Source organism: Paramormyrops kingsleyae, chromosome 23, assembly GCF_048594095.1.
Source record: "Paramormyrops kingsleyae isolate MSU_618 chromosome 23, PKINGS_0.4, whole genome shotgun sequence".
NCBI lineage: Eukaryota > Metazoa > Chordata > Actinopteri > Osteoglossiformes > Mormyridae > Paramormyrops > Paramormyrops kingsleyae.
In genome coordinates, this window is record NC_132819.1 from 24,031,536 (window position 1) to 24,057,162 (window position 25,627).

At 45.7% G+C, this 25,627-nt stretch overlaps 2 protein-coding genes across 8 annotated transcripts; one reads left to right on the top strand and one right to left on the bottom strand.

The window, feature by feature from the left end:
* Positions 1-635: 635 nt before the first annotated feature.
* Positions 636-21,126, bottom strand: matcap2 (microtubule associated tyrosine carboxypeptidase 2). 5 transcript variants are annotated; one of them, XM_023809736.2, is made up of 9 exons: positions 9,357-9,685; positions 8,519-8,567; positions 7,750-7,826; positions 6,392-7,032; positions 3,099-3,242; positions 2,729-2,861; positions 2,269-2,574; positions 2,030-2,127; positions 636-1,800 (listed from the first exon to the last, which is right to left on the bottom strand). In XM_023809736.2, the coding sequence occupies exons 3-9, from the start codon at positions 7,772-7,774 to the stop codon at positions 1,642-1,644; spliced, it is 1,506 nt and encodes a 501-aa protein (XP_023665504.2). In that variant the 5' UTR covers positions 7,775-7,826; positions 8,519-8,567; positions 9,357-9,685; the 3' UTR covers positions 636-1,641. The 5 variants fall into 5 exon arrangements, with proteins under 5 accessions (XP_023665504.2, XP_023665506.2, XP_023665503.2 ...); XM_023809738.2 differs by lacking the exons at positions 8,519-8,567; positions 9,357-9,685 and adding an exon at positions 20,993-21,126; XM_023809735.2 differs by lacking the exons at positions 8,519-8,567; positions 9,357-9,685 and adding an exon at positions 10,098-10,313 and having other exon boundaries at positions 7,750-7,821.
* anln (anillin, actin binding protein) lies at positions 10,328-24,973 on the top strand. Of its 3 annotated transcripts, XM_023809727.2 has the most exons (25): positions 10,336-10,610; positions 11,782-11,929; positions 12,674-13,042; positions 13,233-13,558; positions 13,826-14,201; positions 14,460-14,665; positions 14,780-14,863; positions 15,122-15,230; positions 15,644-15,733; positions 15,966-16,195; positions 16,394-16,542; positions 16,746-16,896; positions 17,059-17,194; positions 18,338-18,523; positions 18,650-18,770; positions 18,946-18,994; positions 19,874-19,927; positions 20,361-20,396; positions 21,014-21,035; positions 21,123-21,235; positions 22,085-22,138; positions 22,656-22,742; positions 22,844-22,951; positions 23,438-23,610; positions 23,765-24,973. In XM_023809727.2, the coding sequence occupies exons 1-25, from the start codon at positions 10,593-10,595 to the stop codon at positions 23,877-23,879; spliced, it is 3,510 nt and encodes a 1,169-aa protein (XP_023665495.2). In that variant the 5' UTR covers positions 10,336-10,592; the 3' UTR covers positions 23,880-24,973. The 3 variants fall into 3 exon arrangements, 2 of the variants coding, with proteins under 2 accessions (XP_023665495.2, XP_023665496.2); XM_023809728.2 differs by lacking the exon at positions 22,085-22,138 and having other exon boundaries at positions 10,338-10,610; XR_002837993.2 differs by lacking the exons at positions 22,844-22,951; positions 23,438-23,610; positions 23,765-24,973 and adding an exon at positions 22,324-22,411 and having other exon boundaries at positions 10,328-10,610.
* The last annotated feature ends 654 nt before the right edge of the window (positions 24,974-25,627 follow it).

Genomic DNA, 25,627 nt, shown 5'->3' on the forward strand with positions numbered 1-25,627 from the left:
CGGTAATGTCTGCCTCAACATCATTTCGGCAGGGTGCTGACAAACTCGTTGAAGTTTTGGACAGTTTTGTGGCAAGTGAGTTTTCATGTTTCTAAGCAGACCTGCTTCCCATAGGATCATGTCCAGCTGACTGCCCCCTAGTGGTCCTTGTTCGTGTTGATTCATTTTAGTGGCTTTTAGTGTTTAGCCCGTTAGCTCAGCCCCTGAGTGACATGTGGCCAGTGTTGTTAACATGGATATGTGGCCAGAGCTGTAAACATAAACCCTGACCTCCGTCTAAATTTCTCCATCAAAATAGCACAGGCGGATTTACAAATACCAGAGATTGTGATCCACTGTAGAGTTACTATTTATTTCCCCAGTAGCCAGCAGAGGTAGCTGTGATCTTCTCCATCTGCCCATTTTTAGATTTTAGATTCTCTGTCCATTTGGCAGTAAAAAAAATGCTTTACATTTTTTCTTAAATGAAAACGAGCCTGAAACTGAAATTAGATGCAAGCAGCTTCCCACTCTCAGTTGTGAGTCGCAACGAGGGGAACGAGGCATTGAAATCTGTGTCAGATGGTATTACCGTAAAGAACCTAATAGAAGGTGATTTAAACCTGCATCAGCCAGGCAGCTACCAGATGCCAAGTGGGGAGATTGAGCAGAATGGCGGGATGTCCACGGGAAACCAGGGGGCTGTAGGACCACTGCGGCTTGGAAGGCATCAGACTTAGGCAGCGGGGAGCCACTTACATTATGATAGATAGATAGATTGATTGATTGATTGATTGATTGATTGATTAGATAGATGATACTTCATTTATCCAGAAGGACATTTAGGACATTTATGATAACCTCTGCTGCTGTCAGTAATGCAGCAAAGAAACTTGACAGTAGTCACAAAAAGAGATTTGATGACCGGGTCTTCATTACTTTATTTGGAAGCTCTTTGCTTCTTAAACGTCATGGGGGAACACGGGGTCTTACACACAGGGTGTGAGTAAAGGCATATCAATATTAGAAATTGTCGAGAGACTTGGCATTTGTGACAGAAGTTGTGCGAGTCCTGCAACACGACGGCACATAATCACTGACCGCAGTTGTCCGACGGCCCCAAACTGCCACCGCGGATCCGTGACACCGTGCATTACAAAGAGCCTTTAGATTGTTAAAAAGTCACTGCCGCCATTACAGAAAGTATCAGGTAAATGGTACAGTACAAAAGGTCAAAGATCATGTTTACATGTAAACAGTGCCGGCATTGCATCTGCAGAGGTGTGACCTCAGCGGAGGCTCCTCCTCCTGGGGCTAAAGTAACCTGCTTTCTGATTCCATTCTGCAAAATCTCAGCTGTGGGGCACCAAGGTCCCTCTCACTCATCTGATGATACAAAGTCATGTGGTCTTTTCCAGCACAGTGCCCCCCTCTGGTGCAGTAGTGAAACGTACATAGCTATCAATACCAGGTAGAGGCATTTTTGGATGGGGAACCCGGGGGCCTGAAGTGCATCTGATTTTCAAAGTGAAGGTACCGTGCGAGAGAGATACCAAGTCACCATGGTGGTCACCATGCACGGAACTGAGACGCAGGGGATGGGTGTCACGTGATGCTATGAGACGGCACACCCGCGTGCCCCCCCGGCTGCTCCGACCACGCTCAGATGAGGGCACGGAGTTCCACATCCGTCAACCGGTTGACCTCCATGATCTTCTCCAGCTGCCCCAGGTAGCGAGCCTGGTCCTGCAGGAAGTGGGGAATGCGTACGTGGTCCATGACTGCCAGGCCTTTCAGCCGGTCCACATCCTCGAAGGACACCTACACAGGAAAGTATAACTCTGATGTAAATTTCCAGTGAATACATTAACAATTTCCTACTACATCTACCTCCAACAGCCAAATCAGCTAGATCCCTTTTGCAGATCAACTGTTTCTGATGGCAATTTATGTGGATATTTTTAATGACAGGCTAATCTCTCCACTCCATTTCGATTTGCCTTGATCGGTTATCAGAGCTTCCAGACAGACGAGAGTCAGCCCCATCTACCTTGCCTAGGGCCATCAGGAGGGGAAAGTCGATCTTCTCTCTGTATCTGAGGATCTTCAAAATGCCGTCGAGGTAGACCTGGTCCTTGCTGAAACAGCCTACCATGCAAATGACTGTTATGAAAGTCTGCTGCAAATTTGCATACATAAATATAAAAATACATGCACAGCTGAAGAGGGAGGATTGTGACCAAGTACGGCTGGCAAGGACGTTCTAAGGAGTTTTAGGAAGTGAGGTACCTGGCTGGGAGGTGTCCGTCTGGCCCCTCTTGGCGCGTACGCAGTAGTCCCAGCGTGTGCCGGGGTCCTGCACGAAGCGGCCAAGGCTGTGGAAGAGCTGGGCAAAGGGCAGGCGGCTGGCCTGGTACACGGTGTAGTAGAGCAGGGCGGCGCGCCACAGCGTGGGGTCGCGGCGGAACAGCACGCTGTGGATGCTGGCCAGGCCTTCCTCGGTGGGGTTCAGCGGCCGCAAGGAGTGCCTCCTGCGGGCAGCGCCGCTGCTCCACGGCTGCCGGCTGTTGTTCAGGCCGCGGTAGTAGTGCGTACCTGGAGCACACAGATCAGTCGGCTCACCCCAACGTGTCTTATCCCTATACCGAACACAAAGGATCTATGGAGTTGTGGGTCTTGATCACTTAGTGGTCTTTGATTTGCCCATAATTGGTGCCGGGGGCGGGAGGGGGAGGCGGACGTTACGCACCGATCTCGTGACGCAGCATGCCTTCCAACCAGTGCTCCCGTGCCGTGGACATGTTGATGGTCAGCGTGGGCCGGCTGTTCACCACTGTCATGGATGCTCTGGAGAGGAGGTCCTCTGAGAGGTGGACCACAATCTGCCCAAAGACAACGGATTTGCTTTACTCCAGACTGAACACAGGATAATCCCACAGCCTCCATCCTTCTCATATCAAACATCATAATGAATCCACGTGTATGTCCTGAATCTCATGAATCCCAAGAAGCCCTCCTTATTGTTTTCATTTAAAAGATCTTTGTCCCACCCTCCACAAAGTGCTCCTCACAACCCCCACCCTTCTCCAGACCCCCCCCCCCCCCCCAAGCCCCCTCACCTCTCCCATACAGCCCTCTTTCTCCATGTACTTCTTCACATGGTTCCAGATGCGGCCCTTAGACAGCAAGCTACCCCCGGTGGCCTGCTGGAATTTCTCATAGTTGCCATACTTGTCCAAGGTCAGCTCCATGATCCTCACCGCCTGGGGGGGAGGGGTTGTAATGGGACACCACACTAAGCCTGTTTTACTGGCCCGTTCACCTGCTCTGCTCCTTCCATTCATAGGATATCGCCACACTGCTTTCCTCTGATTATAAAGTAGCTTATTAAAAAAGCTTATTCTTGTTCTAATTTTGCAGGAATAATTGTTTACTTTGGCATATTTAATGATCTGAAAATGACATTTATTTAGCAGATGTTTTTATCCAGAACGACATACAACTGGGAAAGTGCGGTCGGACGGGTACCAGCTTCGCTCAAGGGCTCCGCGCTGAAGTCACTCTGCTGACCACAGGATTTGAACCAGCCACCTTTCACTCTCAAACACGATATTGTAATCCACTGAGTCACATGCCATCCCCAAACCCTTTAGTTTGGTTTTCATCCATGGACCTCAAGGTTATGGACCTAAAAACTTCTATTAATTATATCAATCATAATATCATTTTCCAAAGTATCTATTGCAGGTTATACACCTAGGAGGCTGGTATAATTAGTTCTATGATGAATTATTTACATTTTCATATATATAAAAAATAAATTACTGAATACATGGAAATAGCTATTTTCATAACAAAAACATAAGCTAAACATACATGTATAAGGACAGCATCAATCAAGCAGAAGGTGAGTTTATTAATGTTTTCCTGCACTTAAAAGGGCTTTGGTTCAAATCACTTCCCATGTAGGCTTTGCATGGGAGATGACGCGTGTGTGGGCCTGCAGTCATCCTTTAGGCGTCCAGTTTTTTTGCCTGTCGAGCGTGCTGCGGGTGTCAGAACGGTGAGCGTGACAGAAGAGACCCTTTGGGAAAGAGAAGCGGGTCGGAAATGCGGAGCCATGAGCCTCGCAAAGCCGGCACTCATGCTGTAACCATGTCTCTGCCTTGTGTTTGTTCTGTTCGTCCTGTTCGTTCGCCGGCTTCTCGCTCCTTAGGTTGCGCAAATTATCCGTGAAACAAGTAACGTGGTAATTAACTTTTCAGCCTCGCTCTCGATTACACGCTGCCGTTGTCAAATGACTCCCGAACCTTTTGTTCTGCCTTTGAATCGGGTTCTGGGTTGTCTCAGAGGCTGGATTTCACATGCTCTGCGCTTAACAGCTCAATCTCACCATTCCTTAGAGGGACTGAAACAGTTATTTCCAAGTGACGCCAAAGTCTTCTGCAATCACCTTTTAGTGAAAGATCCCAGTCAACATAATGATAAATGGCATAATCACATATACCCGTTAGTGATAGAAGAGGTGCATGTCAATTAGCCCAAAGTGATGATCGTACAGCAAGGAAAGAATGATTGTATTGATTACCTTCTGCCTAATAGGCCTGACACACGATTAGCCGTAATACTACTGAGAGCACAGCTACCTGGAGGAATCATTCACAGGCATCATGGATTAACATTACACTGGATCCTGTAACTCATAATCCCGTAATTCTTTGTTGAGTTTGGATGGTTTTAACATTGTAAAAATATATGAAAATTTGTTTAATTGGTTCACCTTAATTAATTGATTAACTGTCACTGTCACTAACACATCATAAAATGTGTCGTTTTTTTCATTTTTCTCATAAACACTACCCTTGATTAATCCTTTTCAGTGTCAGCAGTTTATGCAAAGTCAAAACCTTTGGAATCAAGAAGAAATTCATTTTGGTGCATCTTTCACCTGTATGCAGAAAACAAGCTACCAAGGTAGATGCTCCTGTCTGTAATTCACATGTGAATATAGTCTATGTTAAACCTGAACCACTTTCACATAGTCTATGTTAAACCTGAACCACTTTCACATAGTCTATGTTAAACCTGAACCACTTTCACATCACACCCCCGTCCACAGTGCAAACAGAGCCCTGCTCCACTTTTACTCAGCCAGCTATTACCAGTATTGATTTTTCTCAGCCCCCTTGTCTGTCTTCCTGTGTATGTGTGTAAAACTACAACAGTTTTTCCATTAGATTATTCTCTGACCATAATACCAGGAGCAAAGTGCATTGGTGCCTATATACCATGCATTACGGTTACATCCTGTAAATACCAAATATTTGTCATGTTCATGCGATTCATGTTGTCATTTTAGGGTCGATGGGGCTCCACTCACCCCAGGCTTTGAATAATCAATCTATCTGATCTCAGGTCAGGAGGTACAGTGGATTACATAGTGGTTAAAGATGTGGGCTTGCAACCAAATAGGGAACTTGTCTCTTCACCTATTTCATCTTGCTCTCTGTGACACATACAGGTGACAGCAAGCTTGAATGTCACAGCACATGGTCAGCCAGTGTCCAGCACCCCCTGGAGGTTGGGGGGGGGGGGGGGGGGGGTTAAGGGCCCAACCCTGCTAGTAGTCTGCCGGCCCCAGGATTCAAACCAGCAACCTTCTGACACAGACACCTAGTCCCCTGAGCCACACAACTCCCCTTGAAGTTTGAGTGTTTCGGCAAGGACTTGCTGTTTTACTTATCGGTCAGCCATTTAACCTGAATATCTTTGAAAATATTTAACTGCACAAAGGCTGCCTGAGTCATTTTTCTATGAAAGAGTCGAGCAAGCCTGTGGAGTAGGTGCAGGAAAGTCACCCAGGGGCAGCGTTAGATAACAGTTTCTGGGGCAGGTTCCTCTAGTCTCCATCATCACTATGTCCTACAAAGCGAGCCTGGACACCCCTAACTGCTCTCCTTTACTAAAAACGATCTACCCCACGGAGGTGCTCCTCTCCCACTCAAGATCAGGAGAGATAAAGTAGCAGGGGTGGAAACTTCAACCCTTTGTCCCCGAACGGCATTGGATCCGGACGGCTCAAGTCTGCATCTCACGAAAGGATGTGGAGCGTGAGGGCGATGGAAAAAACGCGAGGCAAGTAACAGGATTGGCTGTCTGTTACCCACTAGTCACCAGTGGCTCTCAATACACTGCGTCTGAGGCAGCTAGTCAAGAGTTCACAGGATTGATAATAGGTGGAATAGGATCAGGTGTGCAGGTGGAGAGAGAGCAGAGATTGGATGGAAATCACAGACATACCGTGTGCTGTATGAGCTGTTTCATGGCGTCCCTGATTGGACTCCTGCCAGTGTAATGTACCTGGATGACAGTAACAAACAAGTGGACACATCTTAAGTGTGGGATGTCTTACCTGAGTCAGAAACCTGTCCGAGGCGTTGCTATAGCGTGCCAGGATGACAGGGGAGACGGGATTGTTGTACTCAAACTGTGGGTTGTACGTGAAGTTGGACTTGAAGAACTTGGCCTTCTCCTTGTCCAAGTTGGACGGTTTGACGGCAGTTAAGATGCAGATCTTCTTGAGGGCATTCTCTCCACCACGCACATCGCTTCCTTTGGCCAGCAGGGGGAGCTTGGTGTGGGGACTGTCAGAGGGGAAAATCCTCCTAGAACAGATGTAGGGCCTAGGAGACAGATTCACGGTGCTTCCCATCACGGTGATCGCCGGGGCGGGCAGGGGGACGGCGGTAAGGGATGCTGTGATGAAGATACGGGCCTGCTTCCCATAATCCTCCCCACCAGCACACAGGGGGTGGGTGACGGAACTGTGATGGACCCCACCTGCCCTGCGGAGGGGTGAGTGCTTGGGGCTACGCCTCTCCTCCTCCTCAGCTTGCAGAAAGACGTTGTAGCTACTGGTGCCGGTGGTGAACAGGTTCTTCAGCACTCCGGAGGACATTTTCTCCAGGCACATATGATTCGGGCTGCCTGGCTTTTCTGAGGGACTCAGGAGGTATTTCTTAGACATCTCCAGCTCAGGCCAACGCAGCCTTTCTGAGATGAGACAGGGGATGAGAGGAAACCAAGAGGCTTCACCATAAACGTTCCACAAAATGACCGGGAGCAAAATCACATGGGACTATCCTTCCCACTCTGGCAGGGCGATGAGGCAGAAGTTACAGGTTCAGACCGCCTCACAAAAATTCAGCGCATATCACGCAGTGGTGCAAACTGACATCGTTCCCAAAAGCAAAGAATTTAACGCCCCAACGGGTGATGTCAATGAATATTCAACATGACGGTTTCAACGTCGCTTCACAGTCATTTACCATAATTCACAGCCATTACAAACTGCTCAAAATGATTGTGAATTTCAGAAGTCAGACATTTCTACGTGCATATTCAATGACATATACATATGTATTTAATTGATTAGATTTTGGCATTAACGGGCAACACTGCATCACAGGAGAAAAAAAACATATATTAAACATCGACCGCAATCACCCAATTCTTCCTATTCGTAAATTTTACTAATTGTCATTCTTGCACTTTCGACATATTTAATACTAACAACACTTTTACTGTTTGGCTATAATAGATTCCTTGCTCGTTTACAGTAACTGGGTATTCAGCTCGATACTTCAACCTACATTCTCTCTACTAAAAAAATTCTTACATAATCGAGAAACTAATATCTAGTTATTCAAGGATGAGCTACATCACGGAATGGGAAAAAAGATCTGTCATAAAACAATTTTGTACACGTACCGGTTACTTTTATTGATTCAAGCATGTCTTCGGGTCTAACGGAGCAATCTTCTGGCAAAGGGAGCTAGCTGGCTATTCTAGGCATGCCGCAGAATCCGAAATGCGAAAAGAAAAGAAAACAAATGCTATGAAAATGCAGACCTCATATACTGGAGACCACCAAAAATACCATTATGGCATTAGTTAAACGGCAGGACCTGCCAGCCGTGAGGCACCACAGCCTGTCCGCTTGTACTTGCTGCGGACTGATGGTACGGACAGGCACAGCGCGTCAGCAGTTGCCATGACACATGCACACGTCACTATGTAAATTCTTGGTTGCTAAGGGTGCAAAATGAATTTTGGCAAACTGTATATATATAGTACTGTATGCAGTATTATATACAGTATATTATATAACATAAACCAATTGATTACATTCTTTAATTTCATTTTTACATATTCTGTACATAGGCCTATGTCTGTAAAACTTATTAATGTTATGCCACTAGTTTTGTTTATAGTTTTGTTGTAAAAACAAACATATTTTATAATTAATGTTATTCAACCTGCGAAATATTTTGTAAGATCACAAATAAACATCAAAATTTAAACGTTCAGTCTTAACGACATCCATGTCAGCTGCCTTCAAAGCCCTCATCTGCAATTCAAATGATTCATCCACGATGTGCTGTCCATGCAACCAAAATTATAATTGCCAGACCGCCAGACAGACCAGAGATTATCTTGATATGCAGCTTGGCAGATGGACTGCATATCATCCTGATACCTGCTGCTAGATGGTGACCTTGTACTCCCCTGCTTCCTGAAGATGTAGTCTGCAGTAGTTAAAACATTATCTGTGCTCCTGACCGAGAGCTTAATCCATAATTTACCTGGCAACTCTAAACCATGGAAACAGTCATCGTGTTTACAAGTGCTGTAGCATTTCAGTTGACTGGAATTTACCCAACCTGATACACCTACAGTATCAGTGCCAAGCTGTCGTTAATATTTAATATATATCACTGTCAATATATAAACAAACCAATGGTGTCCGAGTATCTTTTTGTATTTTATTTTTTAACATAACGGCTGAAAACAACCGTCGAGGATACGGTTTAACAGCAAAATGTGGATTATTTTCTTTTCTAAGCGGGACCACAGAAGAGACAGGGTGCGGCGTGCATGGTCAGCTCCATAAATATAACTGGCCCCTGATGTAGCCACCCCAATTTTCGGAAGGCGCAACTGCTGCTTAACATAACAACTGAACATAACAGTTACACAATTAATTATTAGTAGTACTACTATTAGTACTATTATTATGACACAGTAGGTGGGACAGAGTGTCCAGCAAAACCTGTATTTTACGAAACCATTTAAATATTTGATAGATCGTTCATAATTTAGAAAGTATGTTTTTCTATTGATATCGATTCTAGGAAAAGATTTAACCAGTGTACAATACTTATTGCATTGCATGTTTTCCTGTTTAAAAGAATAGTTGTTTTGGCAACACATAATGCAACTTGTAATGCCCTAGTATTTTTGGTATCGAAGACTAATTGCTGAGGTCACCAAATATGCTCAATGATGGCGGCAGCGATCGAGATGCAATGACTTACGTAAAAAGATGAGTGTTTAATGGCTGCTTTACTACAGGGCTGAAGTGGGATCAGAGCCAGATGACATTAAAGTAGTTTTCTGGCGTGTTCTCCGTACAATTAACGCATGCACTTGAGTCTGTTAATCCCATATATTATACATTATTCGTCTTCGTGAAATATACTCAACACAATTAGCATAAACTGCTTGAGTAAATTTGTGTAGGCTAACTTAAATAATTTTAATTTAAAAATAACATGACGGGTCCATTTGGACAAAACTGTCTGCAGAGGAAATCATTTGTAAATAATGAAAAGAACAATTCTGAATAAGGATGAGGCGACTTGCTTTGATCACGGGTGCTGTTATTTTAGCTCTACATGTTTACAAGCAGGTACCCAAAACAAGCTTCAACCGCTGAACTCGCACTTAAAAACGGCCCTAGCGTTCTAACAATACTGCTGGTGACAGAAAACGGACTGTTTGATCACTTCCTGCTTCCTAACTGCTGTATACTTTTTTTTACAATATTTGCCAGTTTTACTAAATCTGTAGGCTACACTGAATCACCAGTCTTACATTCACGTTATGTAAAAAACTCGAACATCTTAAGTAATCTCTCTAAGTAGGTTACGCCAAATATCCTTTTATATGACGCTCTTATGCGTTTAGCTGTTCTTTTTAAACTTTCAGATAAACGATGTATAGAGCTTTTCAGGGAAACATATTTATAAATATATAAACTATTCTCTATATAATACCTTGGTCAACATTCTTCTAACGTTTTTCTTTAACAACCACACTGTTTGGTGCAAAATGTACTACGGTTAAAATTGGAAGTACTTGAATTAAAAATATAAATGACGTTGTCTAGTTTCCAGAACAAACGGTGGTATTTATTTCACCGTGGTAACCGCACACATAACTCTTCCTAAAACTAGGACGTTGGGAGTTTGACGCTTTGAGGCTGGCGAGAATTGAGCGGCCTTCGGGGGGTGTGTCCGAGTCGTCATATCTTTCTCCTATTTGATGTCGAGTCTGTCAATCACGAATTCACTATCTGGGGCATGCGCAACGGGGGCAGCGCTGAAATTCAAATTTGAACAGATGTTTGCTTTGTACCGAGGTAGTGAGGAGGCTTGTACGTGAAGCGACACCTCTGTGTGCAACTCAAGTTAATTTAAAAAAAATATCTTACCCGGCGAATACGGGTGATTCTCCGGTCAGAAGCACATTACGACTGTTACGGGGAGGAAATGGACCCCTTTACTGAGGTAAGATTGAAAAATTAATACAGGTTTTGTCAGCCGACTTGGTCTCATTGCATGGCTTATGGATAGGAAGCTAAGCTGCTAACTAAGCATACGTCGTAGTAACACATGAGCCGTGAGTTTTTACGTGGCTGTATTGTTTCTATTTACCGTACGTCAACTAACATTATTAACCACCACGGTTTTTTTTATGGTTTTGTCTTCTGTTATGCAAGTGTCCACCTAACTTTGACGTGGGGAGAAGTTTACATTGTCTGCCTGAGTTCACACGTCTGCGTTTTCACTCCCAATTATGGATGAGCTCTGTAATACTTATGTTCATTGTTGTGTCTTTATTGCTGACGATGACAGCTCTATCCAGACGGTCATTTTACATGGCGTAAAATAAGCTTTAAACGCAGCCGTTCACCCACCGTGTAATGTACGCATAGCTAGCACACTGCTGACCAATCCCCACCCCTAACGGACAACGTGACAGCGAAGCACAAACATTTCCATATTCTGCGGCATGATTCGCTTTCGATTCCCTTAATTGGTAATAAATGGCTTTATCTAGTTTTCTCAGACGGTTTTTTTTTTGTCGGAATCGATCCAGCTGCGTGCTGGCTGCAGACCATCGGTCTTAGACTAGTATATAAACATCGCCTTTGGACAAAGGCGGTTGAAAAATAACTTAGTGTAACTAAAAACTTATAATCATAATGAAAACTTTAAATATCTGTCTTGACTTGGGTTGCTTCAGATGGCTGGTTTTTAGAGGCGGTTTAACTATACTTGGCTTAAAACATTTCCAGTGTCGCTGTTTTGTAACCGCCTTTTTTATAAATGCAAGCCTCTTGAAGTGTCATTCCTAACAAGCTGGCTTCCAGTGTGTTCAACCGCATGCCATATAACCCGCAAATTCCTTTCGGGTGACATCCGTAAGCTTCGGCTGAGTTTTGGACTCTTTCCCGAACGGCAGCAACGTGTCACATCTTGCACTAAAATCTGTGCGCCCATTGGCCTTTCAAAGTCATGTGTGTTGGGCTGAGGGCCTTTTGAAAGCTTTCAGATACCTTGGAAATTTCAAATTTTGTTCATGTGCGTTGCTTTGTTGGGGTCAGTGTTCAGATTTCATTGTCAGCGCTGTGTCTGTAGAATTAAGAAAAAATGATGAAAATTGTGTGACTGTCAGAAACTGTTGGAGCGCACACGCGCCCGTCGGGAGAATCTGCAGAAGAAGATGGCTGAGAGGCCCACAGCCGCCAACAGACACATGGGCAAACGTGTACGCGAGCCGCTGGCTGTGAGCAACACCGTGACCGAGTCAGCCCCTGAGAATGGTAATTCCCCTACAGTTCCCTTTATTTGTTAGACCTTTAGTAACGTAAGTTTGACACTCCCTGAGTCATACTTAATGGTGGTGGCTGCTCTGTGAGGCTCTCCATCCGTTTACACTGGCAGAGTTAAACTGATGGTCCCTACCACATAAGTTATCTAAGTGATAATTCCAAGTACACTTACAGATACATTCATCTCTGCTTTTAAGGACCTTAAATTTTTTTGGATGTGGTAGTATTTAACACCCAAAGATTAATTTACCATCTCTGAAAATGTAATGTATTAATCAGTATTATTTATTCTACTGTGTAATTAGGAAATTTACAATTGCTTTTTTGCCTCATACAGTAAAAATAAACCTAGGGTGCCCTCTGGTGGTGAATACTGCCATTACACATAGAGGGTGGGATCAGTTTCTCCATGTTGACATTTCTACGGACCCGTTGCCTGCTGGAATTTCCTGCTGTGCTGAATACACTCAACACAGGATGCTGTAATTTTCCACTTAGGAAAATCTATTTACAACTAATATATAGCATAAAGTGCAACTTATAAATTGTATTTTGTAATATGTTAGTGTAATTGTTTTGAAGAAAAAAAAAGTCTGTTTTTCTTTTAAGTTTCTCTTTTCAGGTTGCTGTCATGTTCGTTCTTACTAGATTTTCTGACTCTGTAATGAAGTGGGAGGCTTGCTGGGTGTGTCTTAATTTTTCTGATTATGGAATTCTCCCCTCTTTCTCTTCCAGCCCCTCCCTCCTCCAAGCCTTCTCCCTCCAAACGCAGGTGCTCCGGTGACACAGAACTGTCCAAGGCAGAGGTGGAGAACGTAGAGCCAGTGGCGGTCTCTTTGGGGGCCCCTGCCCCTCAGGATCCGCCCACAGATCGGAAGCCCCCGCCCGGGCCCTCCGCCACCCGCTCTGTCCCCTCTCTGGAGAGGAATGTTTCACAGCCTGCTGCGAAGCTGGAGAGGAATGGGGATGCAGGCCAGCTGACCTCTGCCCCAGCCCAGGGGCTGGTTAGGGGTGCCCACCCCCAGAGCACTCCTGCTGGGCCCGCGGCTATGAGGTCCCGCCTTCAGAAACTGGCTGAACAGAGGCAGTACTGGGACACTGATGGTATTTTCATCTTTATTCATAAAAAAATTGATTCTTTATGGTTTCCCTTAAGCAGTTCTGCATAAATACCCTGTTTATGCTCAAGTTAACGTCAGAGGATCTTTTTCTTCACAGAGGGCTGTTTTCAATAAAGTTCTTTGGCACGATGATGTTTAGTGATTGTCCTGCGTTTCATGTTAAACATCTGCAGATGTGATCCCAGACAGCACCCCTGCGTCCCCCCCTGAGACTCAGAGACAGGAAGTGACCCCTGCCCCCACCCCGACATCCTCCGACACGCCAGTGGGGCGGAGGGGCCGGCTGGCCAACCTCGCAGCCACCATTGGCTCCTGGGAGGACAACCTGGGGGCACCGAGATTGGCGCAGAGAGACAATGCACAAGCAAAGCCTGGTACCGCCTGTTTACCCTCCTCGCGCCACAGAGCCGCCGGCGTCAGCGCTCAGACCGGCCTCGCGGTACAGCGCCTGCATTCCGGCCAGGCGGCTGCAAGCAAGCCCATTATCGCTGGGCAACAGGTGGGCTGTACAATGGGCATCCTTCTTCAAGGCAGGACTGGATGGGGCCAGAGTAGCTGTGTGCTTCCCTGTCCTGTACAGGAATACTGCTCTTGTGCAGTTCTGAAATGCTGCCGGTGGCTTAATTATTGTGTGTATTTTTGCTGCTTTACTATATTTTGATGCTACATTTATGAATGAAATATCAACCGGTGTGTTAATGTTGAGCATTAGGCATTTATGTAGGGCCTAGTTGTTGAAGATTCTTTTTTTAATGTTTTCTTGCAGCAGTCGGCCTCTTCGCCGGCTAAAGTGAACGTAGCAGCTCAGCCGAGTCCCCAGAAGGCTCATTGTTCAAACCTCAGGCCCGCTCCGCAGCCGGGTCCCGCTGCTCCCTCCGCGTCCCCGTCTGCTGGCCCCAGGGCCGCCCACCTCTCCAGCCCTCATAAAGCAGGTGCGGAGGCTGCTGCTGGACTGCGGCAGCCTCCTTCTCAGAGTCCCCAGAAGAGCCAGATGCCTGCTAGAGACCTCGGCTCAGGAAGAGACGTCCAGCCAAGCCCTAAGAAACCCGAACTGCTCGGCAAGCCTCTGGCGACGGTGTCGTCCGCCGTCCTGCTCAGGGAGACCACGCCCTTGCAGGCAAAGACCCCATCTGGAGCTCAGAGTAAGCGGTTTAATCACGTGACCCTTCTGGGTTATGACATTGAAAGGCTGTTTGCTTTCGTCATGCATGGAATGAAACTCTGGTGATAATAAGGAGTGTGTCAGAATAGCCCCACATGGGCTAAAACTCAATCTGATGACATCACAGGTTCTCTTGTTAATTTTTAATTGATTAGTTTTTTAATTATCTCACAGCCATCACTGGCTAGGTCTCCTTTCTTGTAGCTGCTTTTGCTCATCAGGTTCTGCCCTGTTTTAGGTGGACCGGGGGTCAAGTCCTTCCTGGAGCGTTTTGGGGAGCGCTGCCAGGAGCGTTCTGCCCAGAACTCTCCTTCGACTGCCGCAGGTCAGAAGACCCCATTGCCGGGGCAGTCGGCGACTCCCAGGACCCGGCTGATGCAAGAGAAGCTGAAGCCCACTCCTGTGGTCACCGCCACGGCCGACCTTGCCCAGAAGCAGAGGCTGGTAGGGCACTGGCATAAATCTTACGGCTCCCCCAACCCCAGACCCATAAAAATGTCAGAGGACTTTCTGCGTCAGCCTCGCAACCTGCTGATCATTACCGCCGTTTCTTCACAGGAGCGAGAGAACGAACTAGCGCAGCTGCGAAATCGCTTCCAGAGAGGGAACGTGCAGAAGCCGAGCGCAGTGGCCAGCGCCAAGGTCGGCTTTCACAAGCTTCTCTTTTGTTTGGCTCTGAAGTGATGCCTTAAGCAGACCCGTCAGAAGGCGGTGACGCCAACGTCCGTGCGACCCAGTATGCGGTTTCAGTACAGTGGAAGACATGGCAGCGAATGTTGAACCGTACTGCCCATTGTACCTAAATGCAATAGGTTGTTCTGTTTTCCCTCCTGTATGTTTGCCAACCATTTGATAAAACTCCAACCTGAAAACAATGTTAAACGTGTTCTGCTTCAACAGCAATCGACACAGCCAACAGAGAGCACTGTTATGCCAATTGAGCCTGAGGATAGGCCAACAGCGCCCCCTGTGGTGACACTGAGCACTGCGGCAAAGTCCTGCTCTGCAGGTATATTGGTTATTCATTCCCTAATAGAGCTATCCTGTCACTCTGGGGTATTATAATGGGATGGGCAGGTCCTAAGCCTGAGAGGTTTGGTGGTGTAGCTGGAGTTCAGGGCTTCTTTGAGTGCAAACCGACTGTGTCCATATTGCTTCGGGGAGGACAGGCTTTCCTGACCCTAGGCTTTGTGTTGATGCCAAGCGCTCAATGTGGCCCAGCCCGTCTGACTGACCCCGCATTGTGCTGCTGAAAGGGGCATTCAGAGGGGCCATGGAGGGCCGTGTCTCCGCTGCACCAGGCAGCACAGCGACACTCTGTGTGCAGAGCCACTGCATCAGCTCTGTGTCCATCTGCTCCTTTATCAGACAAACTTACAAGCATTCTTCTGAAGCGCTAATATATACATATTTTTCTTTAAGAGTCGCTTATTGAGACGGCTGCTTCCAGCCCGTTAAAGACAGCAGAAATTTGCTCTAAGATGTCTGATGACAACCAAGAAGCCTCCATGGGTGAGTGACATGGTGACATAGTGACATGGCGGAACCTCCTTCAGCGGCTGTTTTGTTTATGTCTGTGGTGGAAAATTTTGCCACTATTGTACGTGCATATTGATGAATGTTTAACCATGACATTTGTAGACACTTGGGATAGACCTCATGGTCACTATTTGTCGAATGGCCAAGTGAGTGTTTAGAATGGGTGACACTTGGCGAGCAGTGACAGGACCTGTCTGTGACACAGGGGAGCGGGAGGTCGACATGGTCGTAGATGCGGGGAACAGTTCAGAGGTCATCAACAAGCTCTTCGACGGCGTCCTGGAGGAGAGCGAGGATCACGGCGCTGAGAATGAAGAGGAGGATGAAGATGATGAAGGAGATGAAGATGCCCTGAACATCTCCTCCATGTCGCTCTTGGCCCCCCTGGCAGAGACGGTCGCTGCTGTCGTGAAAAGCCCTGAGCTGAAGCTGCTGGTGAGTGGGGGGGCGGGGGTGAAGAGCAGCTGGGAGACTCAAGGACATTCACCTTGAAAATGGAATATTACACTAAAAACTCACTTTGAAGAACCAAGTGCAAGTGGAAAAAAGTGCCTCTCAAAGTGGTTTAACCTACTAATACATTTATGACTGTGTGAAACTTGAGATTCTGTTTGTGTCATCTTCCTCCTGAAGACCTCCACCCCAGCAAGCTCTTTCCGAGAGAAGAGCAAGACCCCTGATAGTGCCCGGCGGGCCGAGAAGCTGCAGAGGGCCCGGGTGCGGCATACCCGCTCGTCTGAGAGCCTGGACATTGCTGAAGACGAGCAGAACCTCCCCTACAGGTGCCACCTTTCTTCCGGGGCCTCGCTCCGGCTCGCTGGGTTTTTAGCTTTGCCGGGTTCCCCAGGGTTCTCCAGTTATCTTCATTCTTTAAATGCTACTGTCTGGCTGATGGCTGCTTATCAATGAAAATGTCAAATATCGTTATTGCAAGTACCTCACGCTACCAGCGTTACTCAAACTTAGCTGCCTTCTGCTGTTTCAGCATCGACGCCTACAGGTCCACCAGGGTCAAGGAGACGAGCCGGCCGCACGTGAAGCAGGTGATCGTGCGCAAGGAGGATGTGAAGCAGAAGGCATCGGAGACGGAGCTAGCCACGCCCACAAACCATGTCAGCGTCAAGCAGAAGATCAAGGTAAGGAGAAGACCTGCAATACACCCTGCAATCAATGGCTTTCGGATTTTTAATAATCAAAGCAACATTGAGGATGACCTGCCCTTTGATCTGTTATGATGGATTAGCAGGGCTAATGAGCCAATTGGAGTGGCCTTAACGTCTGTTTCCGCCCACTCTCAGGACCTGACCAATGAGATGAACCTGCAGCAGACAGTGATCCACCAGGCCAGCCAGGCGCTCAACTGCTGCACGGACGAGGAGCACGGGAAGGGCTCCCAGGTGGAGGCCGAGGCCGAGAGGCTGCTGCTCATTGCCAGTGAGTGGGGAAGAGGGGGGTGCTCCGTCTCCATGGATACAGCTTTAAGGGACCGCTGGGAATAATGCTTTATACTGCGTTCTGTTTACCTTGGAGGTCGGAGCTGGAGCTGTGAATGACATCACACCCGAGTTAACTGTGTTCCAGTTGCGAGTCGGAAAGTCATTTATCAATGCCCAGGACTTGTTTCAAAAAGCAGGATTTCTTACTTAGCCGGATAACTTGTTGGATTTAAGGTACCCCACTTAAAATTAGGGATGGGCCAATCCACATTGTTTCAGTTCCGATCCGATTCCGATACACAACTGCTGATACCGATACAGATTCCGATACTAGAGCTCTTTTTACTTTGTTATACTTCATATATAATTTTTTTTAACGCTAGTAAATATAGATGGGAAAAAATGGTTTATGAAATATTTAATTAGGCTACTACAAACATACCTAACGTACTCCTCGTACTGCGAAGGGTATGCGCATGACGTCACAGCAAGCGGAAGTCACTGTACTCACACCCACTGAGCAGCAAAAAAGACTGGGGCAGCGTTAGGGTTCGATTTGAATGCCGCAAAAAAACATGTAAAATGGGAAAGTGCTGTCGTGCGATCGATTGTACAAATAGCTCCTATTTCGTGTTGAATCTTTTTAGAGATTGCCAAAAACTAAATAAGTAAGTATCGGACGTGGATCGGTCACGCATGGCCGATACCTGATCTGTCAAATATATCTGGATCAGCACCGATCCGAATATTAGATCGGTACATCTCTACTTTAAATGGCCTTTAAGTCATCCAGATATGCAAAATATCCTACTTTTTGAAATACACCCCAGTTCTACCCTGGTTCATTGTTAGCCATTGTTAGCAATACCAGGCAAGGCATTACGCGGTATTTGGTGCATACGAACACCGCAGCAAGACTACAGATAGCGGTTGCACAGTACTGTATGTACGACGGGTTCAGTGGGACAAAAAAGTACATAAGAGCTAATAAACAGTATATAACTAGAACTTTCTCTTCTTTTGATGAGGGGCACTGCCATCTTCAATCTGAGGCTGAGGTTGCAAAGGGTCCCCAGTTATAGGTGGTGACTCGCATCACCATCAAACTCGTATTGTAACTGCTACAAACGTGCGTCTTCAGCTGAGAGAAGAGTGGCGCTGAAAGCCGAACTGGACCGGCTGAGGGTGGAGGGCCCGAAGAAGGGCCCGGGCTCCTCTAGAGCAGCAGAGGAAGGCACCATCTCCGCCTCAAAGGGCTCCATCACGCTGATGGAGCTGCGTCTCCCCCTGAAGGCCGACTTTGTCTGCTCCGCCGTCAGCAAGCCAGGTAGGTGACTGTTCAGGACATACCCTTACTGTTTGCCCAGGTACCGTGTGATTCCGGGTCTGTGTGTTCCCTGTTGAGGAACGCTGCTCTATATCCTCCCTGTTTCCCTCCATCCAACACACACAGAGAACTACTACTTCTTCATCATGATCCGGGCGGGAGCGGAGAACACAGTGGCGACCCCTCTGGCCAGCACCCGCAGCGCGCTGAGCGGGGACGCCCTCACCTTCTCTACCAAATTCACACTGTGAGTGTCTCCGCCCCCATCCTTCCGTGAGCGGCTGCCTGCCCCCCAGGTCTGCCCATGCTGTATGACATCCACTCCTTACTGCGTGATGCTTTCAGCTATTGAGAGATTTCATAACGGTCGTGTTGAGGGTTCGAGTGAATGTCCTAAAATGGTCCTTTTCTCCTTGTTACAGTTCCAATGTCACTAATGACTTTGAAATTGACGTGGAAGTCTACTGTCTGGTAAGTACTGAAGCATTAGCCTTTGTGCATTTAGCGGTCACTCTATGTTTATATTCTTATCTAAAGAGCTGGATGATTAAATGGAGCAGTACAGGGTGAGTTTTGGGTTTCTGTGATATGAGCTGTTCTTGACTGGCTCCTGATGCTGCCCCGTCAATCTGAAACATCACTTTGCATTGGGACAGCTGTCGTGTTTATACGGATATTGGCCTGTAGGCAGGAACTTGTTTTAGAAGGGGCTTCAGGAAAATGTGAGGTTCTCTGGGAGAAAGGCTCTCAGCTTCTGTCCTGTAGCCAGCCTGCATATAGGGGCGTTCATTCTGAAACCTCACTTTTTAGAAGAAAGGCTCTCCGCTTCTGTCCTGTAGCCAGCCTGCATATAGGGGCGTTCATTCTGAAACCTCACTTTTTAGAAGAAAGGCTCTCCGCTTCTGTCCTGTAGCCAGCCTACATATAGGGGCGTTCATTCTGAAACCTCACTTTTTAGAAGAAAGGCTCTCCGCTTCTGTCCTGTAGCCAGCCTGCATATAGGGGCGTTCATTCTGAAACCTCACTTTTAAGAAGAAAGCCTCTCAGCTTTTATTTATGGAGGAAGCTGACAGCCCTGAAGTAAGATTACGGTGCTGGAGTACAGATAACATGGGCAGTGTGGGTCCACGGTCTGCATCTTAAGTGCGATGCCAGGTTCTGGTGGGCCTTTCGCTGACGTGATTAGAAACACATGGTCAGGAGTTACCACTTTGCGTGTCTTAAATAGGCATGTGGGGTAGATTTGGTGTGTGTGTGTCTGTAATTGTGTGAAGGTGTGAGCTGAATTACTGCAGACGGTCCTGGCAGTTGTAATGGTAATGTAATGGTAATTAGAAATATGGTTTGCAGGTGCAGAGGCGTGAACTGTGCTCTGAGAAGAAGAAGAAGCCAAGCAAGTCAAAGGTATTTCCTATAAGCACCTCCACAGGCAAACTGGTATAAATGGTATTGGGTTAGTCGGGCATGACTTTGTACTGGGGGTGAAAACATGAAATTGCTTCATGGTGATTAATGCTATTAAGTGTTTAAAAAAAGAAACCTTCTTGGAAGACATGGAAATTTAAGATCGTGCTCTTGTTCAGATTCTGTGGCAGCACATTCATGAGGTCCAGGAATCGTGCTTTTCGGTACAGGTATCCTGGTCTAAGATCGTCACCATGCATGGAGCCTAAGTGCTCGCTCACGGGTGTGGTTGGGCCTGTGTTGGTACGGTCACCCTGGGCTGGGGAGGAGGCCTGTAATGCTCTCGCCAGAGCCTAACATTCCCACGAGGTCCCTGGAGGGCTGGAGTGGTTCACTCTTTGGATGAGCTGAGATCTCTGCTTTTTTCTTGTAGGCCATAACTCCCAAGCGTCTCCTGACCACCATAACCGTAAGTACTTCTAGACAAGCACGGCATGTGATATTAACGTCGACGTCGCATGTTATGCACATGCAATTGTCCCATCACAAGGGACACAACTGGGTTGAGATTAGGTTTTGGCAGTATCTAATTTTTGACATTTTGATAGTGTCCTTCATAATCCTGTTCACAGCTACTCTTCTGGTGGTTGAGTCTGTAACTTCTTTTCAGTTTACGGTTTGGCTTTTAGGGGTTTTTGGTGCAATTTTATTGTCTATTTTTTTGTCTTAAATGTGATTTTTTTATTCTTATTTTGAAATGCTCTTCTGCCTTTGTAAAGCACTTTGAATTGCCTTGTGTCTGAAATGTGCTATGTAAATCAACTTGCCTTGCCTTGTTGAGGTGGTAAATGTTATAATATTCAAACTGTGCCAAATGAGCTTTTAGTGTCAGCAGGAATAAATTTGTTTTTGTGAATTTAGTGGTTTTTCGCTTCTGGAAGCAGATTGGTTAGGCTACTTTAACGTAGTAGTAATTATTCTAACCCTAGCTGATTGTATGTTTGGCTTACCTACCTTAGTAGTAATTATTCTAACCCTAGCTGATTGTATGTTTGGCTTACCTACCTTTCTTCCCCTCCTTTTCAGAAAAGCAATCTTCAGACTCCAGGTAAGGCTTTAGGTTCTTCTGCAGTGAGATGCCTCCTCATGTTTTACTGAAGAGCTGCACTGAAGGCGCCCTAATCTTTGCCCGCAGTGATGGCCAGCCCAGGCGGCCCCAATGCAGTCCGCACCAGCAGCTTTGTCCTTGTGGGCTCCCACAAACTCTCACTGGCTTCCATTGGAAAGAACAAATTTCCCCTGGAGAAGGTAAGAGCCACTGTTTTTCACAGGTTTGATCTCCAGATGTTTTACATAAAGAGAATAAATATATCGACTTTTGCTTCCAGAGATCAGAAGTACATGGGATGTGAGGTTTCCTGCAGAGTTAGGCTCTGATGCCAAAAGAGGATGGAAATTTCGGGGGGGTTGCTGATGGGTGTGGGGATTGTAAAGGGTGATTACACCTTTATGGCGCCCCTTATGGCTGGTTCTTACTTCAGTCGCGTATCCACCCTGAATATGCGTACACAGACACGGTTCTCCAGATAAGCCGCATACTTTGCCCACGAGCACAATGTGTTGTATTTATATTATTATTATGGTATTCCCTGCACACGTACCACAGCAGTGATTTTTCTATCCGTTACTCTGTTTTGCAAATTCACAGTTGCCATCTCTATTTTGTCAACTTTGGTCAGCTGGCTGGCATGAAATTTTCAATTTGAGACAAGCCTGCATGCATATACACATGCATTTATATGTATGTAACAGTTTTATTACCTTTGTTAATAGTCTGTAGGGTTTCCAAACTACCCCAACACCCCTCAAAAGCATCCATGCTGGTATTTAAAGTGGACGCTTGTCCACTTTTGTGCAGATACAAATTTGGACTGCAGCAGGCGTTTGTCCGCGGAGACACACAATGTCACACCCGTCATAAGCATTAGAGCAGACACATCCACTAGTACGCATGCGGAGATGTATGGACCAGCCTTTAGTGTGCGAGTCACCGGAGGTCTGCCACTTGGTGGCGCTGTCTGGCTACGCTCAGTGCTTCGCCGCTAAGCTCACGCTTGCTCTCATGCACTCTCTTCTCTGTTTCTCTCTGTCTCATAGATCAGTCATGAAGAAAGTGAGATAGAGTTTCTTGGTGACATGTTTCAACACAAGGTTGCAACCGTTTCTGAGGCAGTACTAACTTCCTTTTCTGTTCAGTGCATCTTGCATCTTATTTGCTGCTGTCATCTTTGTATCTGTGGTGGCCTTAAGTTTGTCATTGCAACTGAATGCCCTGTTTTCCCTAATCTTGTCTGTTGACATAACTGTCGGTCACGTTGAGCGGTTTGTGTCTGAAGGACATTATCCTCACCGGTGCAGCCTAGTGCTGTCAGTCACTTCAATGATAGGAGAAAAGGAGAAATGCTGTTTAGCCGACTTGTGGCGGTATCTCAGCTGCCTTACCTGGCTATGCTTTGTTTTTCCATGTGGCTGAAGTTGAAGGTTAATGTTTTATTTGACCAGTTTATAGCTGTCAATGTTGTTGAGTTGCATTTATGTTGTTTATATAATTTGCTCTCTTTGACTGTGAGATTAACTCCTTGCCTTAATCCCCTCCTGTTTGGCTGTGGCATGTGGCGATCTTCCCTCCGTCGAGTATCTGTCTCAAGGTGTCGCGGTCCTCCTGCAGGTCCCCTTCCTGTGTCCCCTGGAGGGACACGTCTACCTGAAGCTGCAGTGTGAGGTTGGCTCACAGGTGGAGGAGAGGGGCTTCCTGGTAAGCTGGAGGCAGAAATGTAGTTCAGTCCATTTCACAAGTTTGTTTTACTGCTGTGGAATACTTGTCGCTAACTGGGTACTGGCTGTGCTGCTCTGCAGACGATGTTCGAAGATGTCAGTGGCTTTGGGGCCTGGCACAGGAGGTGGTCCGTTCTCTCGGGGTACTGCATCTCATACTGGACCTACCCAGACGACGAGAAGCGCAAGGTCGGTCACCCTCCTGCACCTGGGCTCTTAATAGCGTATGGGGTGGTGCTCATTATTTGCTTTCCTTTGACATAAACAAGTATACATAAAAAATGAATAATATTGTTTTATGAAACCAAAGGAGTTTAGTGAGTCATACCTCTGTATTGAGAATGTAGCTGGCATATCATCGTGCATCGTAGAGTTTAGTTTGCACTCAACCTCACACCTTGTACAGTGTTAGCCATGTGTGTGTATTTCAAATTTTATGTCTTGTATAGTGTAACTTATAGTTTGTCATTTATTGCCTGTGTACTTGGGAGTCTTCAGCAGCCAGAAGCAAATAAAGCTGATTCTGATTATTATGTCGTATCCTAAATTCCACACAAGACTAGGCTAATGCCTTATTCCTTTCGATCACTGCAATAACTGATTACTGACTTGTTCTGATTTAGTATTTTTGTCTGAAGCACTAACGAGAGCCCATCTCGGTGCCGGTCTTTACAGAGCCCCATCGGTCGGGTCAACCTGGCGAACTGCACGAGCCGGAAGGTGGAGCCAGCGAACCGGGAGTTCTGTGCCAGACCAAACACCTTCGAACTCATCACCGTTAGGCCCCAGAGGGAGGACGACAAAGAGACGCTGGTCAGCCGGTGCAAGAACACCATGTGTGTCACCAAGTAAGCTCCCCGCTACACCGTCTCATAGATAACGTCTGTGAAAAAGAGGTTTTGACTGTCCGGTTCTGCATTAAGATAAGGTTTGGATCTGGCCCTTAGGACAGCCTTGTATACATTTAAAGGCAAGTGGTGATGCAGTTCTGCTCCTGTGCAGGAACTGGCTGAGTGCAGACACCAAGGAGGAGCGCAATCTCTGGATGCAAAAATTGAACCAGATTCTGGTGGATCTCCGCATGTGGCAGCCTGACTCCTGCTACAGGCCTGTTTAAGTCTGCCACCTGGTGTTTGGGAGGGCAAATGACATCCTTACACACATGTCCCCCTGATTTGTCTTCCTGACTTAACTTTAAAATGACCTTTTTAAAAAAACATTTATGTGCAATATAGTATCTAGGGAATGCTTATATGTGCTATTTTTAAGAGAGATTAAGGATCCAGGATATTTAAGGATCCAGGAAAAAAATTAAGTAAGCTATTCATTTTGGCTGTTTAACAGGATGTCTCAGTTTATATGCTGCTTGTATGGTTGTACCCTTGGATTACCTAACGTTTTAGACCTGCTAAACTGTTTTTTATTAGATATTCCAAGAGAGTGTTCATATGTTTTTATCAAGAGATTTGTTTTTTATTGTTTTACTTCACTAGGTTATGACTATTCCCGTTGATGCAGGTCCATTCCTACACTCCATACATACTTAGCTTGTGTGTTAATTACACAAATATCTTTCACTGTGTTTGAATGGGACAGGCTAGTGTTAATGACACTGAATTTTAAGTTAAAGCCTCGTGAAAACGTTTTGGAGAAGTTAGTTAGCCGAAAGCCCTTTTGCTGTGGTGAAACGGAAGCATTTAACATCCTACAGTTTGCTGATAAGTCGCCTTTATTATTGTTTGTATTATGTATGTGTTTGTAAACGTTTGTCTGCCTCATGGTTAAATGTTGAGGCATCTGGGAATACAATGCTGATGACAGCCCCAGCTACGCTGGTCTTCAATAGCACTCTCCTTAATGTGGCATGAGTCTGCCACACCTTGCATACGTATATATATGCATGTGTACACGCCTTTGTCGTATTATTCTAACCCCTTGTTTACATACATATAGCCTTTGCCATTAATGTATTTGCTTAACATAAGAACCATTTGGCAAGTAAGGAAAATGTGTTTTTGTTTTTTTTTTGTTTGTTTTTTTTTTATAATATTTCCTGATTTTTCCCTATCGTCCATTTTGAATACAGAATGCAGATTGCTGTAGTGTTTGGACTCTGACAACATGCCAAAGTTACAGATTAAATGAACACTTCACACTTCAGCAATATTTTCTAAAATGTTAAGACTCCAATAAATGCCAGTTTTAACTATTTCTGGTTGTTATGGGTACTGGTTTTGATTATTTGTTTCTTGTATTGGTGAATTGAACTGGCTGTCTTAAGAAGTATGCATATAGATAAATGGGTTTATGTCCTTCACTGCAAGGATCAACAGTAATTTCCCAGTTTTTTTTTTCCCAAGAAAGCTTTCAGGGAGACTTATAACGTAACTTATCGGTGAAACCCGATAATGTTAAAGGAATTATGAGCTTTATAATTCAGTAACTTTTCATATTTCATGAATGTGTTTGGTAAAAAGCTGAAGAATATGGCAAGTATTGCCGTTAAATAGGTCTCTCCGGATTATGATATATAATTTGTTTATTGTACGTATTTATTTAAGGAGAACTTCCACATGAGTATAAAATAATCATATGAAATCAATGAAATGCTGGGGGTGATCCAAGGTAGCATGGATTATCATGAACATGACAGTACCAGATATGTGTAACTAACTTAAAATAAAGTACAAAACACATTGCAATAAACTTGTATCCCTGTTATTGTGGTGTATTGGTGATTTATAAAAGGATTGTAGACAACCTCTTTAAAAACCAATAGGTTACCCTGCAGCACCAAAGAAAATAAATACTACTTAGTATCTATGATGACAGATCACCGAAAATTTTCATTTATCATAGCTATTA